The 16,943-nt window shown below is 43.3% G+C and overlaps 1 protein-coding gene across 1 annotated transcript in view; it reads right to left on the reverse strand.

Annotated features, from left to right (window-relative positions):
- The window catches only part of CDC16 (cell division cycle 16), a 65,829-nt gene that overhangs the window by 25,144 nt on the left and 23,742 nt on the right, over positions 1 to 16,943 (reverse strand). The window contains exons 11-12 of the mRNA XM_045007190.1: positions 8,491 to 8,564; positions 6,113 to 6,238 (exon numbers count right to left, since the gene is read on the reverse strand). Of these exons, the coding sequence (XP_044863125.1) occupies positions 6,113 to 6,238; positions 8,491 to 8,564 (200 nt within the window). The remainder of the gene's footprint in view (positions 1 to 6,112; positions 6,239 to 8,490; positions 8,565 to 16,943) is intronic.

The raw sequence follows: 16,943 nt of genomic DNA on the forward strand, positions 1-16,943 counted from the left end.
GGAAAAAAAGGAAGTTTCATATATTTATTTGCTTGATGTAAATATTTAATAATTTGCAGAAATCTTAAAAGCATTTAATTGTGTGATACTTTATAAGTATACCTTAAATAAAAAAAAAAAAAAACGTAAAAAGAGCAGTTACTTACCTGATAGTAACTGATTCTTTGAGATGTTCTTACATGGATTCCACTTATGGTGTCCATGTGCCCCAGCACAAGAGTTCAAAACATTGTCACTAGCAGTATCCAGTAGGTGTCGTGCATGTGCCCTTTAGGCCCCAGAGCATAAAGGGGGCAGCGACAACAACCACCACTCAGTCCCTCCGCTGACCAAAATCCTCATTCATAAAACTGAACTGCAAAGATGGGTTGTGGGATGCACATGTGCAGAACATCTTGAAGAACAACAGCTACTATTAGCTAAGTTACCTTTCTTTCTTCTTTGAGCTACTGGACATGTGGATCCCACTTATAGTGATAAGCTAGCAATCATTTTTTAAAGGAGGTGGGAGCTAAGAGTTATCTGAAAAGAGATTGCAAAGGTTCTTCCAAAACAGGCATCAGATTTTGAAGTAGTGACTAACAATGACATTTTGTAAACGTGTGCTGAGGACCAGGTAGCCATTCTACATATTTCCGATACAGGAACCTGACTTAAGCATGCTATTGATGTAGCTTGCACTCTGATGGAGGACTCTTCTTACTAATATCATAAGCAGTTCTAATACAATTGGATACCCTTTTTGGAAGTCTTTATGATGAAACAGTCATCCCTTTTGATTTATTACCACACAGAACAAAATGTCTTGAAGTTTTACAAAAAGATCTAGTTCTGTCTAGGTAATATAACAGCAATCGTCTCAAGTATGTAATTTATATTCAACAGGTGAAGAATGAGGTTTTGAAAAAAAATTGGTGAATGAATGGATATGAAAATCTGATAGTACCTTAAGCATAAAAGATGGATGCAGTCTCATCATTACTGTAGACAGGTGAAAAACTGTAAATGGAGGCTCTATCATTAGGGCTTGTAATTTGCTTATTCTACAAGCTGATGCAATTGCCACCAGAAATGCTACCTTCAGTGATAGCAGAAGAACTGGATAATTTGAGAGATTCAAAAGCGGAGGGGAGAAGGGTCCAAAAGCAAAAAACCCACTGAATTTAAGTCCCATATTTGAGTGATCTTTCTCACGGGAAGAAAAACGCGGACAAGCCCTTCCGTAAATCTATTCACTGACTGAAGAGAGAAGATTGTACTTTCCTCTACTGGAGAATGAAATACAGATATGGAATGGAACGCTGCCAAATGATCTTCGATTGAAGCAATAGTGCCAAGTGCTTTAAGGATAAGAGTTAATCTAATATTATTGGAACAGAACACTGACATGGAATTACAGACATGAAATTACAGACAAGTCATCTTAACTTCTTACCAGGAAAGATAGTGGAGCAAATAATCAACAATCAATTTGCAAACACTCAGTAGGTAAAAGTGATAAAATGGTCAACGTGGATTTGTCAAGAACATATCATGTCAAACCAATCTAACAGCTTTCTTTGACAGGATAACCAGCACTGTAGATATGGAGGGTGTGGTATACCCTGACTTTAATATGGCTTTTGATAGTGTTTTGCATGACCTTCTCATAAACAAACTAGGGAAATATAGCCTAGATGGATTAGCATTCTCAGGTCTATTAGGAGGCTCTTTTCCATATGCGTCCCTAGAATTATTTTCTTTCCGTCCATGTGATTTCCTTCTTGGTGGTGGACTCCTGTCTGTGCTGGTTCAAATAAATTTTCATTATAGATATGCTTGCTTCTTTTTTGAAGACAGGCTCTGTCTGGTATCAAGATCAGGAAAACCTCTAGGACTGGTGACTCAGGTTCTGGAATGACCCTGAGGTTTGGCAAAAAAACCAACAACACACAAAATAAGCTTTTGGAGCTGCAAATTTAGTTGTAAGAGGTCCCTACAGTGAGGCACTGTAGATGCCTCTCTACTTTAAACCTTCCTTTGCAGCTGAAACTCCTGGCTGTAATTCAAAGATGCCAATGCCGACAAGGGAAGCACTGTAGAAGTCTGTCCTAATTTTGATGCTGAGAATGACAGTGCTGCTGAAGCCAGTGCCAAAAAGGAAGAAGGCAGATGACTGAATTCTTTTTCTCTTGGGATCTTTTAGACGAAGAAGCAGGTTTCTGTACCAGCTCTGTAATGCGATGCAACATGGCAGGTCTCAGTCCCACTCTTTCCTGCACCGACAGTAATGGCTCCCTTCAACAGTTCCTCTTCTCTCTCGGCACCAGCAGTAAGGGCTCCTTTGAAGAGCTTTTCTTTGCACCTGCCACCGGAGACAGGCTTCGCGCCAGGAAACTGACATAGGGTATGTCTACCCTATCGCTGCTACAGCAGCACTACAGCTACTTTCCTGTAGGCACTCCCTACATCGATGGGAAAATGCCTTCCATCAATGTAGGTAATCCCCCTCTCCAAGAGGCTGTAGTTAGGTAGACCGAGGAATCCTTCCATCGACTTCCAGTGTCTATGCCGGGGTTAGGACGACATAACTACAGTGTTCAGGGCATGAAATTTTTCACAGCCCTAGGCAACCGTGGCTAGATCGACTTAGGCGTAGACAGGGCCGGCTCCAGGGACCAGCAAAACAAGCAGGTGCTTGGGGCGGCACATTTCTAGGGGCGGCATTCTGGCGCTGGCCATCATAGGTGTCGACTCCAGGACATGGGGAAAAAGTGCCCCCACCTCCCCTCCGCTCTGCCTCCGCCTGCTCCCCTGAGCGCGCTGCCGCCGCTCCGCTTCTCCCCGCTCCCTCCCAGGCTTGCTGCACGTGAAACAGCTGTTTCACGCAGCAAGTCTGGGAGGGAGGAGAAGCTGAGCAGCGGGGCGCTCGGGGGAGACGGCGGTCGTAGAGCGGAGGTGAGCTGGAGCAGGGAGTGGTTCCTCTACCCCCCGTTACTTCCTGCGCCCCCACCTCCCCACCTGCTCTCCTGAACGTGCCGCCGCTATTTCACGTGTGGCAAGGCTGGGAGGGAGGGAGGGAGAAGCCGAGTGGCGGGTGCTCGAGGGAGGCAGTGGTGGTGGAGCGGAGGTGAGCTGGAGTGGAGAGCGGTTCCTCTACCCCTCGTTACTTCCTGCGCCCCACCACCCTAGCTCACCTCTGCTCCTCCTGCTCCCCTGAACGCGCCGCTGCTCTGCTTCTCTGCCCTCCCTCGTCTGAGAGGGAGGGGGGAGAAGCGGAGTGGCAGCGCACCCAGGGGAGCAGGCGGAGCGGAGGTGAGCTAGGGCGGGAGGTCGCGGGGGGTCCCCAGGAAACAATGGCGGGGGGGAAATGTGGCACGCCCAGAGGAGGCGGCGGGGCTGGGGATTTGGGGAAGGGGTTCGGAAGGGGTGGAGTTGGGGCCAGGCTGGGGGGCACGAAAAAAAGGGGGAGAGCCAAAATTTTTTTTGCTTGGGGTGGCAAAAATCCTAGAGCCGGCCTTGGGTGTAGACCAGGCCTTTAGAGTCATTCAGTCTTCTAACAATGGGAGTCCCTGCCTCCTCTGATTGACCTTTCTGAATCTCATCTTTTTAAATGCTGCTGAATTAGCTGTCACATTTCTGGTGACAGGATCATTGGCGAGATAAGCTGTGAAAACAGAAGCCTCTGTACCAAGTTCATGCTCTGAGTCAAGTCAGACATAGCTCTCATGGACTTTTCCATAAGAAAAAGCTGAACTGCTTCTCCTTTTGTGTGGGCTTCTTGAAGGACTTGCAAATCACACACTCCGCAACAATATGTTCCTCAACCAGACAGAAAAGGCACCTGTCATAGGTGTCAGTCACAAGAACAGCCCCCCTACAAAGGGACCTGTCTTGAAGCCCAGAGATTTGGGCTCTGCCATAAATTGCTTTTTCCCCCATACCTACTGCAAATAAGCTAATTTAAATAGTAACAAGTGCACTAACCTACTACCTATAAACAAATTAACTACCAACTATTAGACTAAATGCTAAGTAACAAGATTACTACAAAGAGACACTTATGTTGTTACAACTCACTGCCTAAGGCGGTTGGGGTTGCTGTGCCCTTTATGCCCTGTGAGGGTGCAGCGGGGAGGCATACAGGGCGCATGGACCACTGCTACTGGACGCTGCTAGTGAAAATGTTCCAAACACCTATGCTGGGGCACATGGACACTAAATGGGATCCAAATGTGCAGTAACGCAAGGAAGAATATGTATTATGTAACACTACATGAAATAGATTCCAAATGAAGTACTAATCTGAAGAGTACCTTAAAGGGAAAATGTTTAGTAAGAAGTTAATTCTAATGTTTACTAGTATTATAGCCTAGACATGTGTATTGCCCTTTCCTATCCCCAAGTTAATTCTGAGTTTAATCCAGTTCTGCTTCTTTACCTATAAACTGAAAAGACAAATAACTGGACTTTAATGACACACTAGGTAGTAACACTATCTAAACTTTTAAACTGTAAGCAATACTCAAATACAAATGATGAATTCAACAAGCAGAAGGATAATGGAACACTACTTATCTTTTTCCTCCCTTGTTTTCAACATAAGAACGGCCATATTGGGTCAAACCAAATGTCCATCTAGCCCAGGATCCTGTCTTTTATGCCAGTGGCCAATGCCAGGTGCCCCAGAGGGACTAAACAGAACAGGTATTCATCAAGTGATCCATTCCTTGTCGCCCATTCCCAGCTTCTGGCAAACAGAGCCTAAGGACACCATCCCTCCACATCCTGGCTAATAGACATTGATGGACCCTATCCTCCATTAATTTATCTAGTTCTTTTTTGATCCCTGTTATAGTCTTGGCCTTCACCACATCCTATGGCAAGGAGTTCCACAGGTTGACTGTGCATTGTGAAAAAATACTCTTTTGTTTTAAACCTGCCGCCTATTAATTTCATTTGGTAACCCCTAGTTCTTGCGTTTGAGGAGTATAAAACACTTCCTTATTTACTTTCTCCACACCAGTCATGATTTTATAGACCTCTACCATATCTCCCCTTAGCCGTCTCTTTTCCAGACTGAAAAGTCCCAGTCTTTTTAAACTCTTCTCATATGGAAGCTGTTCCTTACCCCTAATAATTTTTGTTGCCCTTTTCTGAACCTTTTCCAATTCCAATATATCTTTTTTGAGATGCGGCGACCACATCTGCACACATTATTCAAGACATGGGCATACCATGGATTTAGAGAGAGGCAATATTATATTTTCTGTCTTATTTATCTATCCCTTTCTTAATGATTCCCAACATTCTGTTAGCTGTTTTCACTGCCGCTGCACATTGAGTGGATGTTTTCAGAGAATTATCCACAATGACTCCAAGATCTCTTTCTTAAGCGATAACAGCTAATTTAGACCCCATCATTTTATATTTATAGTTGGGAATATGTTTTCCAATGTGCATTATTTTGCATTTATCAGCATTGAATTTCATCTGCCATTTTGTTGCCCAGTCACCCAGTTTTGTGAGATCCCTTTGTAATTCTTCACAGTCTGCTTTGGACTTAACTATCTTGAGTAGTTTTGTATCATCCTCAAATTTTGTCACCTCACTGTTTACCCCTTTTTCCAGATCATTTATGAATATGTTGAACAGTACTGGTCCCAGGACAGACCCCTGGGGGACACTACTATTTACCTCTCCCCATTCTGAAAACTGACCATTTATTCACACTCTTTGTTTCTTATATTTTTACCAGTTACTGATCCATGATAGGACCTTCCCTCTTATCCTATGACAGCTTACTTTGCTTAAGAGCCTTTGGTGAGGGACCTTGTCAAAGGCTTTCTGAAAATCTAAGTACACTGTATCTACTGGATCATGCATGTCCATATGCTTGTTGACTCCTTCAAAGAATTCTAGTAGATTGATGAGGCATGATTTCCCTTCACAAAAACCATGTCAACTCTTCCCCAACAAATCATATTCATCTAAGTGTCTGATAATTCTGTTCTTTACTGTAGTTTCAACTAGTTTGCCTGGTACTGAAGTTTCCATTTGAGTTATTGCCTTAAGTGTATTTTTATCAATGAAAAAAATATATACAAAATGGCATAGTTTACTTTTGACATACCCTTTCATTAGCTGTGCTGCTGTGAAGTAAGCAGCCATTGCTTGGTCATGCTCACTCTCAACTGCAAATGAATGTCCATATGCTATCCAAGCTGGTCCATAGGTTCTCTCAAGTGTAGTGGCTTTGCTAAAAAAACACACACACAAAAAATCAGACCAACATGTTATAACTACATCTGAAATTCATTATATTCATCTTATTGGAACACTTAAGCAGTAAGCTTGGTGAAGTATAAATAGTCTGTGTACTCATGTATATATTTAATAAATTTGTAGCAAACTAATGAGTGTTTAATAAAGAACTTTGTCTTTAAATGATTATCATACTGGTGAAAGCTTACCTTTTGACATGCATTATTTGAGATTTTAAGAGACTGTATTACTCTCATTTTCTAAACTGATTTTAGCAAATTTCTAAACTATGTTATTTAGATAGTGTTGTTAAGTGTGCATAGTGAAACACCAAGGTAAACTGATGAACTAAATCCTTACTGCAAGGAACTAAATTTAATGGTGTGAATGCATGCAAAAGAGGTATATGTTTTTTATATCTACACATAAATCTTAAAGTAAAGACACCAACAAAAAGCAAACAGAAAAACAACTACATTACATTAGAAAATCTCTATTCATGCAGTGTAAACAATGTTAAACATGTGAAAGTAGAAAATGGTAATGTCAAATGATGACATTTCTATGTCATAGTTAGGCCATGTCTACACTAGCACTTATGTTAGCAAAACTTTTGTCGCTCAGGGATTTGAAAAAAACCCTTCCCTGAGTAAAACACATTTTGCTGGCATAAGCGCTCACGTGCACCAGCACTATGTCGGCAGGAGACCCTCTCCCGCCGACATAGCAACCGCCACTCATTAAGCTGGTTTTATTACGTCGACGGGCGAGCTCTCTCCCACTGGCATAACACAGTTGTATTGGTACAGTTGTGCCTCTGTAAGCTTGTAAGTGTAGACATAGTCTGTGGGTGGAAATATTGCCTATGTGACTGCAAAAGTCTGGGCTTGCCTAAGGCAAGCCTATTATTCTCCATTCCAGACAGCTGCCCTGCCTGGGAAAGAAAGTGTTTGACGCTTCTTTGAAGGACTGTCACCAAAAAGCCATCAAAACTGCAATTTAGGGTCATCAACTTTGATCATCTGCCAACTACTGCCCCTTAGCCATGGAACAATAGTGTCCATACAAAAGAGCCCACAAGAAGGGGGCAAGCATGACTGGAGTGTCTGGAGCTTCCCAATTTCAGTACATGGCACAGAGACTGAGGCCCTACTTAAGAGCAGAGACTCTGTGAACGGAGCCAACCATAACCACAAGAAAAACATGAAGGAGAGAGGTTTCAGAGTAGCAGCCGTGTTAGTCTGTATCCGCAAAAAGAACAGGAGTACTTGTGGCACCTTAAAGACTAACAAATTTATTGAAGCATGAGCTTTCGTGAGCTACAGCTCACTTCTTCGGATGCATAGAATGGAACACACAGACAGGAGATATTTATACATACAGAGAACATGAAATGGTGGAAGTATGCATACCAACAGGAAGAGTCTAATCAATTGAGATGAGCTATCGTCAGCAGGAGGAAAAAAACTGTTTGAAGTGATAATTAAGATGGCCCATAGAAGGTGTGAGGAGAACTTAACATAGGGAAATAGATTCAATTAATGTAATGACCCAACCATTCCCAGTCTTTGTTTAGACCACAGGTAATTGTGTCTAGTTTGCATATTAATTCGAGTTCAGCAGTTTCTCTTTGGAGTCTGTTTTTGAAGTTTTTTTGTTGCAAAATTGCCACCTTCAAGTCTGTCACTGAGTGGTTAGAGAGGTTGAAGTGTTCTCCCACTGGTTTTTGAATGTTATGATTCCTGATGTCAGATTTGTGTCCATTTATTCTTTATTATGAAGGAGAGAGGAGGCTGAAACACTGACAAATTTCAGACTCACAGAAGAGGTGACATCAGAGATGGGGAAGATGCATCTCAGGCCTTTGTTATTTTCATCAGACAAGATGTCTAAGCTTGAAAGTATACTCTAGAGTTCCAGAGCGTCACTAGAATTAGAATCAGTTAGAAGCACATGGGACCCAGTGACTGGGTTCACTTGCAATATCCCCCATATGAGGCCAATTTGTAACAAAACATTTTTGATTGACTGCCATATCAAAGAAAGGGTAAACACAGGGGACATACAGCAGCCAGGATTCCTAGGTTTCTGTAATTACATTTATTTACAATGAACAGCTCTTGTGTAATACTTTTATAGTTAACTATTCTTTATTTGAAAATTAAATCCTGAATAATATTGACCTAACAAGTTATAAGCAACACAATAATAAATCTAATATTATTGGATATGAAGTTAAGCTTTTACCTGAGATATCTTCTGGCATGTTCATTTTTGTGACCGACCATGAGATAATAACATCCTACTGCAAACCATGAGACCTAAACATCAATGTCAAAAGAACAATACTAAGAGTACAGCAGATGTTGAAAATGATACATCTACAAATGATACAGGGCAGGGAACAGAGAGCATTCAGAGAAGTTAAAATATTTTGCTTGAAGTCATCACTCTCAGAGTTTCAAATTATTATAGCAGCATCTATTAGCATAGCTAGCCCTGTTTCCACTATAAACAGTTTGAATGATTTGTAACTCATCCATTTAAAGCCTCACCTAAAATAGGGCTCAAAATGAGTTAAGACACTATGTTTATACATAGAATAAGCGGGCCCACACATGGAGTTACAAGGAAAACTTAATGTGCAGACTAACCCTTAGAAAAAATGGAAAGGAGGGAAAAATAATCCTGAATGTATTCTATTTTTCTCCCAACTATTATAACTTGGTCAAATATTTACAGGGTGATATTCAAAGGCACCAACTGCAAATTACTTTCAATAAGTATTAAGCACTTAACTAAACGCCAAGCCACTGATGTCTTTGAATACTCTGCCTACATTTAGCTGTAGCACTTCAGTGTAGATGCTTAGGCTTGGTCTACACTACAAAGTTAATTTGACATAAGCCATCTTGCGTTGACCCAGTTGTGCATATGTCTATGCTTAAATTTGCCTCCCACCGATGCAAGTGCCCTGTTACAGCAACACAGTAACACCATCTCCCCGAGCAGCACTGAGCCATGTACTCAGATCGATGCAGCGAGAGTGCAGATACTGCATTTATGTTGACCCTAACAGTCTTCCAGCAACTGTCCCACAATGCCAGATACTGACCACTCTGGTCATAATTGTGAACTACACTGCCCAGGGGTCACAGAGACTAGAAGGCCTGTCTCCCCTTTGAAGCCCTGCAACTTTTTGTAATGTCTTTTCCTGATTGTCCAGCTTGGCAAGCACATTTAGCAGCTCCCCATTGTTGTGTGCAATTGCCAAGCTAACCATGCTGGCTTCATGCTCCAGACGCACTTCGGCGTGGAGCAGACAGGAGATATTAGATCTTCTGGGCCTGTGGGAAGAAGATATTGTGCAAGCACAGATATAGACCAGCCATAGAAACATGGATATTTATGAGCAGATTGCATGGGGAATGCAGGAGAAGCGGTACAACAAGGACCAGCAGCAGTGGTGTGTGAATGCAAAAGGATCTGAGTCAGGCATATCACAAAGCGAGGCGGGCCAGCAGTCACTCCAATGCTGTGCTGCAGACCTGTTGCTTTTACAAGAAGCTGCATGCCATATTTGGCAGAGATCCCACTGTCTCTGTGGATACTTCTGAGGAGGCCAAGCCACAGGCCACTGGCATGAACAGTGAGGGGAACTGGGGACATGCAACCGGGGTGGGGGGGGGAGGTCCATCTATGCCGCGAGCCAGGACTTGTTTGAGACTCTACCGCGGTCCAGTCAGTCCCAGCAGCCGAGCACTGGCGAGTCCAATGCAGGGGTAGGAATATCAGATGTGTAATTGTATTTCCATTACAATGATGTACTGATGGCACCCCAAAATTAACAGGTTACAGCTATTGACTTTTCATTAATTTACTCTTGCAAGAGGTGATAGGTGATAATAACAAAGAGAGGTGGCATTATCTGCTTTTCATTCTCCTGTACAGTTAGGCAGGGGGCCATGCAGAGCAGTTTATATACACAGAAATATCCCTTGAATCCTCTTGAGAGATCTCAATGGAACTTTTGTGAAGGTACTTTCAAATCCTCTCCTGACGGTTTCTAAGGATGGCAGCCTTATTTCTTTCTCCACAACAGGACACTTTCCCATGCCAGTCAGTGATGGCTTCGATAGCACCACTGCAATATGCAGGCTAGCAGCATATGCACCAGGGCGCTTTGGGATACCAGCAGCAGCTGTGCTCCCTGTGCCTTTGTTTCCTTCAAGAGTAAGATACCAGCTAAAATCCCCACTGCATGTGGAAAATGGTACCAGTATTCAGTACCACTGCCCTATATTCAGTTGAATGCAACACAGCAATTCCCTCCTCATTTCCCTCACCCCGACAGGCTATATGCACCATGGCTGCTGAGAGTGGCACCATGCACAAGCACTCCGAAGCAGAAGTGTCAATAAGCATGTCTTGTTTAAAATTTTAGGGGAGCAAGGGAAGGGAGTTCTGAATCATAACTTTCACTTTCTGTTATGACTATATCTCTGTGTTTTATCTACAGCTGCTGCCACTGCGGTCTTGAGGAATTCCTCCTCCACACGCACAGAACACCTGAGCTAGATAAGGAAGAGAAAGACGACGACCTTGGATACAATGTTCAATGAGCTACTGCAAGCCAGTGCTTTATCAGACTATTAGCAAAAGGGCCTGGAAGGTGAATATTGCAGGCGCCTGGAGAAAGAAAGAGTGGGCAGGAGAAAGCCCTAGGAGTCCCAGCAGGAAAAGAAGAGGGAGATGTACCAGGTGTGACAAAGCTCTGTCCTTGTCTCTGTGGGTCCTGCGTTTCCTGACGGATTTCGCTAGCCTCAGAGGCTCACTGTGACCCTCCACTTAACCCTTCTCTCTCTAGAGACAAGGGTCACAGTCCACTGAGCCATTTCCATCATAAGCCAGCGAGGCAGGTGAGGAGAAACTATCCTCCTTTGTACAGTCTCTGTTGTCTCCCAGTCTCAGTGATTAATCAGGGGGCAAAGGAGGGGGAGCCCAGGCCCACCCTCTACTCCGGGCTCCAGCCCAGGGACCCTAATAGTATCAGCTATGGTAGCTGACCTTTTAGGAACAGGACACGTACAATTCCCTGGCCTACTTCCCGACAGCAGCCCACCACTTCCTCAAGCTCCACTTCGCCCTTACCTCAGGACCTCCCTCCTTGTGCCTGATATGGTGTGTACAGCTCAGTGTCTCCAACAGCGCAACTTCTCACAGCTCCTGACATACGTGCCCACCTGACTAACTGGGAGGCTTTTAACTAGTTTCAGCCAGCCCTTGATTGGCTTCAGGTGTCCCAATCAACCTAGCATCCCCCCGTGCCTTCTGGAAAGCTCTTAATTGGCCCCAGGTGTCTTAATTGACCTGGAGCAGCTGCCATTTACTTATCCTGGTACCAGAGATATATTAGCCCCAGGTTAAACAAATCCATCTCCCACTACTTTTCTATAGATATCTGGCCTTGCCCCATCACATAATGGGATTTCTCTGGCACCAAACACAGATGCTGCAGACTCTTGTCTCACTTAGCAATCCATGGAGAACTCCTGTACAGCACCACCCTTCACACCGCCTCAACATTCCACTTGGTATCAGGGGATGCATCCCTCTTCCTACCACTCTATCCCAGGGGGACATTAAGGACAACCACAAGTTCACACACACTGACCTGTGAAGCCATGATTGCTGTATGTGGACATAAGCAATCCCTTGTTAAATTCTGTTCCATTAATTTATTGCATTTTTAATGTATTGGATTTTAAATTGCACCAATTTTACTTTGCACTGGTTTTCTTACTGAATAAAAGTCTATTATTTGGAAAATAATTTATCTTTATTAATTCACAACATATGTTGCAGAGTGCTTAGCAATTCTGAAAGCACCTAATGGCTTGTTACAGCACAGTGTGACAACCATTAGGATTCATGACAAACAGTGTAATAATCATAAATGTACAGCAAGCACTGCAAAATTAATAGATGCAGCATTGACAGTGTTATATTCATAGATATACAGCAAGCACCACACAATTCCTAACAGGCCTCAAAACAGCAAGGCCAGGTAGAGCACTGCAGACCACAACATATTACTGTGGCTCAATGTTAAAGCGGTCTTTAAAAGCCTCCCTGAGCCATAAGGCTCTGTGCTGAGCTCTTCTAATAGTCCTTGTGTTTGGCTGTTCAATCTCAGCAGATAGCAGCTCTAACTCCATCCTCTAACCCAGAGGTAACTTTTCCCCCTTTGTTTCACAGGTACTATGCAGAGCAGGCAGCTATAACTATTGGAAGTTTTTTTTCACTGAGATCCAATCTTGTGAGTAAACAACAACAGCGTCCCTTCAATCTACCAAAAGCACATTCAACTGTTATTCTGCTCTTGCTGAGCTGGTAGTTGAATCTTTCCTTGATGCTGTCGAGGTGGCCAGTGTATGGCTTCATGAGCCAAGGGAGCAAGGGGTACACTAGTTCCCCCCAGGATCACTACCGACATTTCAATATTACCAATGGTAATCTGCTGGTCGGGAAGGAAAGTCCCTGCTTGTAGCTTTCTGTGAGCATCATGCACCTTCCCTGAGCAGCCAAAATTTATGTCCATGAAGCATCCCCAGTGATGCAACAATGCTTGCATAACCAAAGAAAAGTAGCCCTTTTTGTTGATCTGCACTGTGGCAAGATGGTATGGCACCAAAATAGGGTTGTGTGTGCTGTCTATTGAGCCACTGCAGTTTAGGAACCCCACTGCTGCAAATCCATCCACGATGTCCTGCACATTGCTGAGAGCCACAAATCCTGTGTAGTAGGAAATGATTAATGGTCCTGCACACTCACATGACAACACCTGGGCAGTGGATTTTCCAACTCCAAAATGGTTTCTCACTGACCGGTAGCAATCCAGCATCGCAATTTCCACAGTGCAATCACCACTTGCTTCTCCGCTGTCAGTGCAGCTCTCATCCTGCATCCCAGTGCGGAAGGGCTGGGGTGAACTCACCATTTAGGAATGTGGCTTTGTGCATTCGAAAGTTATCCAGCCACTGCTCATCATCCCAAGGCTGCATAACAATTTGATCCTACCAGTCAGTGCTTATTTCTTGGGCCAGGAGCAGTGTTCCAGCAGCAGCAGCTGCTCTGGGAATGCCATCAACAACCTTGAATTGGTTCTCACTATGTCCCACAGCAATCGACCCTTCAAGAAATCGTCATGTTCCCTGCTGATTCTGTTGCTCTTATGGCTCTAGAAATACTGGAGGATCATGTGTCCTTATCCTTGGAATGCTTATGACAATAATGCAGAGCTGTGCAGGTTCCATGTTTTCTGTCTGCCATCCTCTGAAAGGAGAAAGGCCACAAGGGTTCGTGGGATTTTTAAAAAAGGTGGAAAAATTATGAGATAGGGATGACATTATGGGATGGAAACAGTTGCACACTGGAAAATTGACCCCTTGCTCCCAATCACGCTGTGCAACTCATTTCTGCCCATCATGCGCTGCCAAAACTTCCCAAAATAGTGTGTTGGAGAGTGGTTGCACACTGGGATACCTACCCATGGTGCACCGCGCTGTGCATTGACATAAGCACTCCTGGTGAGTGCATTCAGTGCTGACACAAGGAGCCAAGTATGCACACGCACAAGTGATACACTAAATGCAGCAGCTTTATGTCAGTGTAACTTGCACCAACCAAAGTTTGTAGTGTAGTCATTGCCACTATCTAGTGATGGGAGGGGTTCTCCCATTGCTGTAGAAAATCTACCTCCCCCAGAAGCAGTAGGTAGGCCAACAGAAGAATGCTTCTGTCAACCTAGCACTGTCTACACCGGGAATTAGGTCGGTTTAACTACAACTCTCAAGGATGTGAATTCTTCACACCCTTGAGAAACATAGCTATGTCAATGTAACTTTTCAGTGTAGACCAGCCCTCAGTGTTTGAAAAAGGAAGAGAGAAAGAGGAGGAATTTTGTAAGTACTTAGTTTATGACATGAATTCATTTTATTTTGATTTAAAAAAAGTTTTAAGGCTTGAACATCTCAACTGACTTGGAAAAACGGCCTCTGCACATGCACATCAAGTATATATCCTAACTGTCTTACCTAAGAGGTTAGCAATATATAACAATGAAATCATAACATATCCACTGATATTTTAACAGGTTCAATGAACCCTCAATTCAGATGCAACAACAGAATTGTGTTACACAATGTACAAATTGTAACAATTCAATCAACATTATAACTGAACAGAATAGAAAGAGCACCTTTTTGTATGTGTTACAGTCACTGCAAGAACCGGACTTAGTAATAACTAAAGGTTATAATTCAACATGCTCAACGGGACCACTAATATAAGTGTGCCACCTCATGTTTTCAGTTATGGGATATACCCTGGCACCACGCCTCAGGAATCTTCTAGAAAAGCAATGGCTGCTGGGAATGCATCCTTGAACGTTCAAAGCAGAGGTTATAAGAAGCGCGAGAAGTCCCAATCACTGTCTCAGTTCCTTTCGCTAAAGCCCAAAATATTAAGAAAGCAGAATTCCAAGGAAGAGGAGATAGGTGAGCACGTAGTATGAATATGCAGAATCAACATTTTTGAAGAACTAATTACTAGTAAGTACCCTTTCTTCCGTCCTCGAAGTTTCCTTTGCATAGTCTCACTGGAGGAAATCTAGCTAACTATACTATTTCCCCATTAAGGTTGGTTGAGAAATTCTAATTAAACAAGGATTTCAAAGTAGTCCTTCTAAAGCAAGCATCAGCTCTACGCTCCAAGTCAAAAAGAATAGTGCTGCATAGATATGAACAGAATTGCAAATAGCAGCACTGCAGTTTTCTGTTATGGAATCAGGTCATCTGGCTTAGCCTCAGGAAAGTGAGCTTTACGACTTAAGTACTGTCACCCCTGCCATAACATGTCTCATTGCTAAGATTAAGATTTTGTCACAGTTATTTTTAGTGAGTCACAGACAGGTCACGGGCAGTGAACAAAATTTCAGGGTAGCCCATGATCTGCCCCTGACTTTTAATAAAAATAACTGGGACAAAATGGGAAGGTGGAGGGTCCAGCACCCACTGCTGTTGTGGCTCTGGGGGGCCCCTGGCTGTGGCTGGTAGCTGCAGGGCCCTATCAGCTGACAACTTCAGTCCCGCTGCCCCAGGGCAGAAGCGGAAAATGACACAGAGATCTCTGCAAGTCACACAATCTGTGACTTCCATGACCTCTGTGACATAATCTTAGCCTTACTCATTGCATAATCTAACACCTTTCAACAGGTTTTGAGTAGAAATGCCATTCCATTTACAAAGCTACAAAAAGTTCCGATGGCTTCCTCCATACCCTGATTCTAGACAAACAGAAATTCAAAGCTGACATCAAGAACATCCAAACTAATTTCCCCATGGATGAGAATGTTTTTGAAATAAAGACAAGAGATTAATAGTCTGATTTAGCTGGAAATCAGACATTATTTTAGACAAGAATTATGAAGGAGCACACAATGCAATATTGTCCCAAGAAATATAGTGAATGAAGGATCAGCCATCAAAGCCTTCAGCTCACTCGCTCTTCTCTCAGAAGTAGTTGTGATTAAAAGTTTTACGTACAATCACAATAAAATAGTCTCTCAAAGGCTCAAAATGTACATCCATTAACTACATCAGCATTATGTTGAAATCACATATTTGGACAGATTTTTTGAAAGGCATAACTAGTGAAAAAGCATTATCCAGCTCTTTGAGGAAAGTTGTGAGAGTAGGATGGCTGAAGACTTTCCATTTGTCAATAGGAGAGTACTCTGCCCAGATGACAGACAGCTGAACCTACACTGACAATGAGAGGATGCTAAAGAACTTCAGGCATAATAATAGATGAAATAGGGACAGAATATGGAGACAGGTCGTTATCTGATATCCACAGAGAAAGTCATTTCCATTTCTGGGAGTAACATTCCAATGGCTGACATTACCTAAAGACTATCCATCTAAAACGATTTATTTTTCTCAAATTAAAAACCAAGAAAAGTTTTCCAGGCACAGACTGAAGGTCCCTTACACATCTGCAACTAGCCACACAAAAGCCAGTCAGGAAATTCTAAACTCAGCCTCAAATATTAATTACCAGAAGGGGGGCATTTGCGTTATCTAGAAGGCCAGAAGGTTCCTGGAGCTCAATAGCATTGGGTGGAAGTTTGCATCCCACATGTAGAATTATGCAACTGTCACTCTAAAGGAGCAGCAAAGAGTCCTATGGCACCTTATAGACTAGCAGACGTATTGGAGCATGAGCTTTCGTGGGTGAATACCCACTTCGTCGGATGCATGCAGCCACGAAAGCTCATGCTCCAATACATCCGTTAGTCTATAAGGTGCCACAGGCCTGGTCTACACTATGCATTTAAACCGAATTTAGCAGCATTAAACCGAATTAACCCTGCACCCATCCACACAACGAAGCCCTTTATATCGATATAAAGGGCTCTTTAAACCGATTTCTGTACTCCTCCCCGATGAGGGGAGTAGCACTGAAATCGGTATTGCCATGTCGGATTAGGGTTCGTGTGGCCACAATTCGACGGTATTGGCCTCCGGGCGGTATCCCACAGTGCACCATTGTGACCGCTCTGGAAAGCAATCTGAACTCGGATGCACTGGCCAGGTAGACAGGAAAAGCCCCGCGAACTTTTGAATTTCATTTCCTGT

Source organism: Mauremys mutica, chromosome 1 (assembly GCF_020497125.1).
Source record: "Mauremys mutica isolate MM-2020 ecotype Southern chromosome 1, ASM2049712v1, whole genome shotgun sequence".
NCBI lineage: Eukaryota > Metazoa > Chordata > Testudines > Geoemydidae > Mauremys > Mauremys mutica.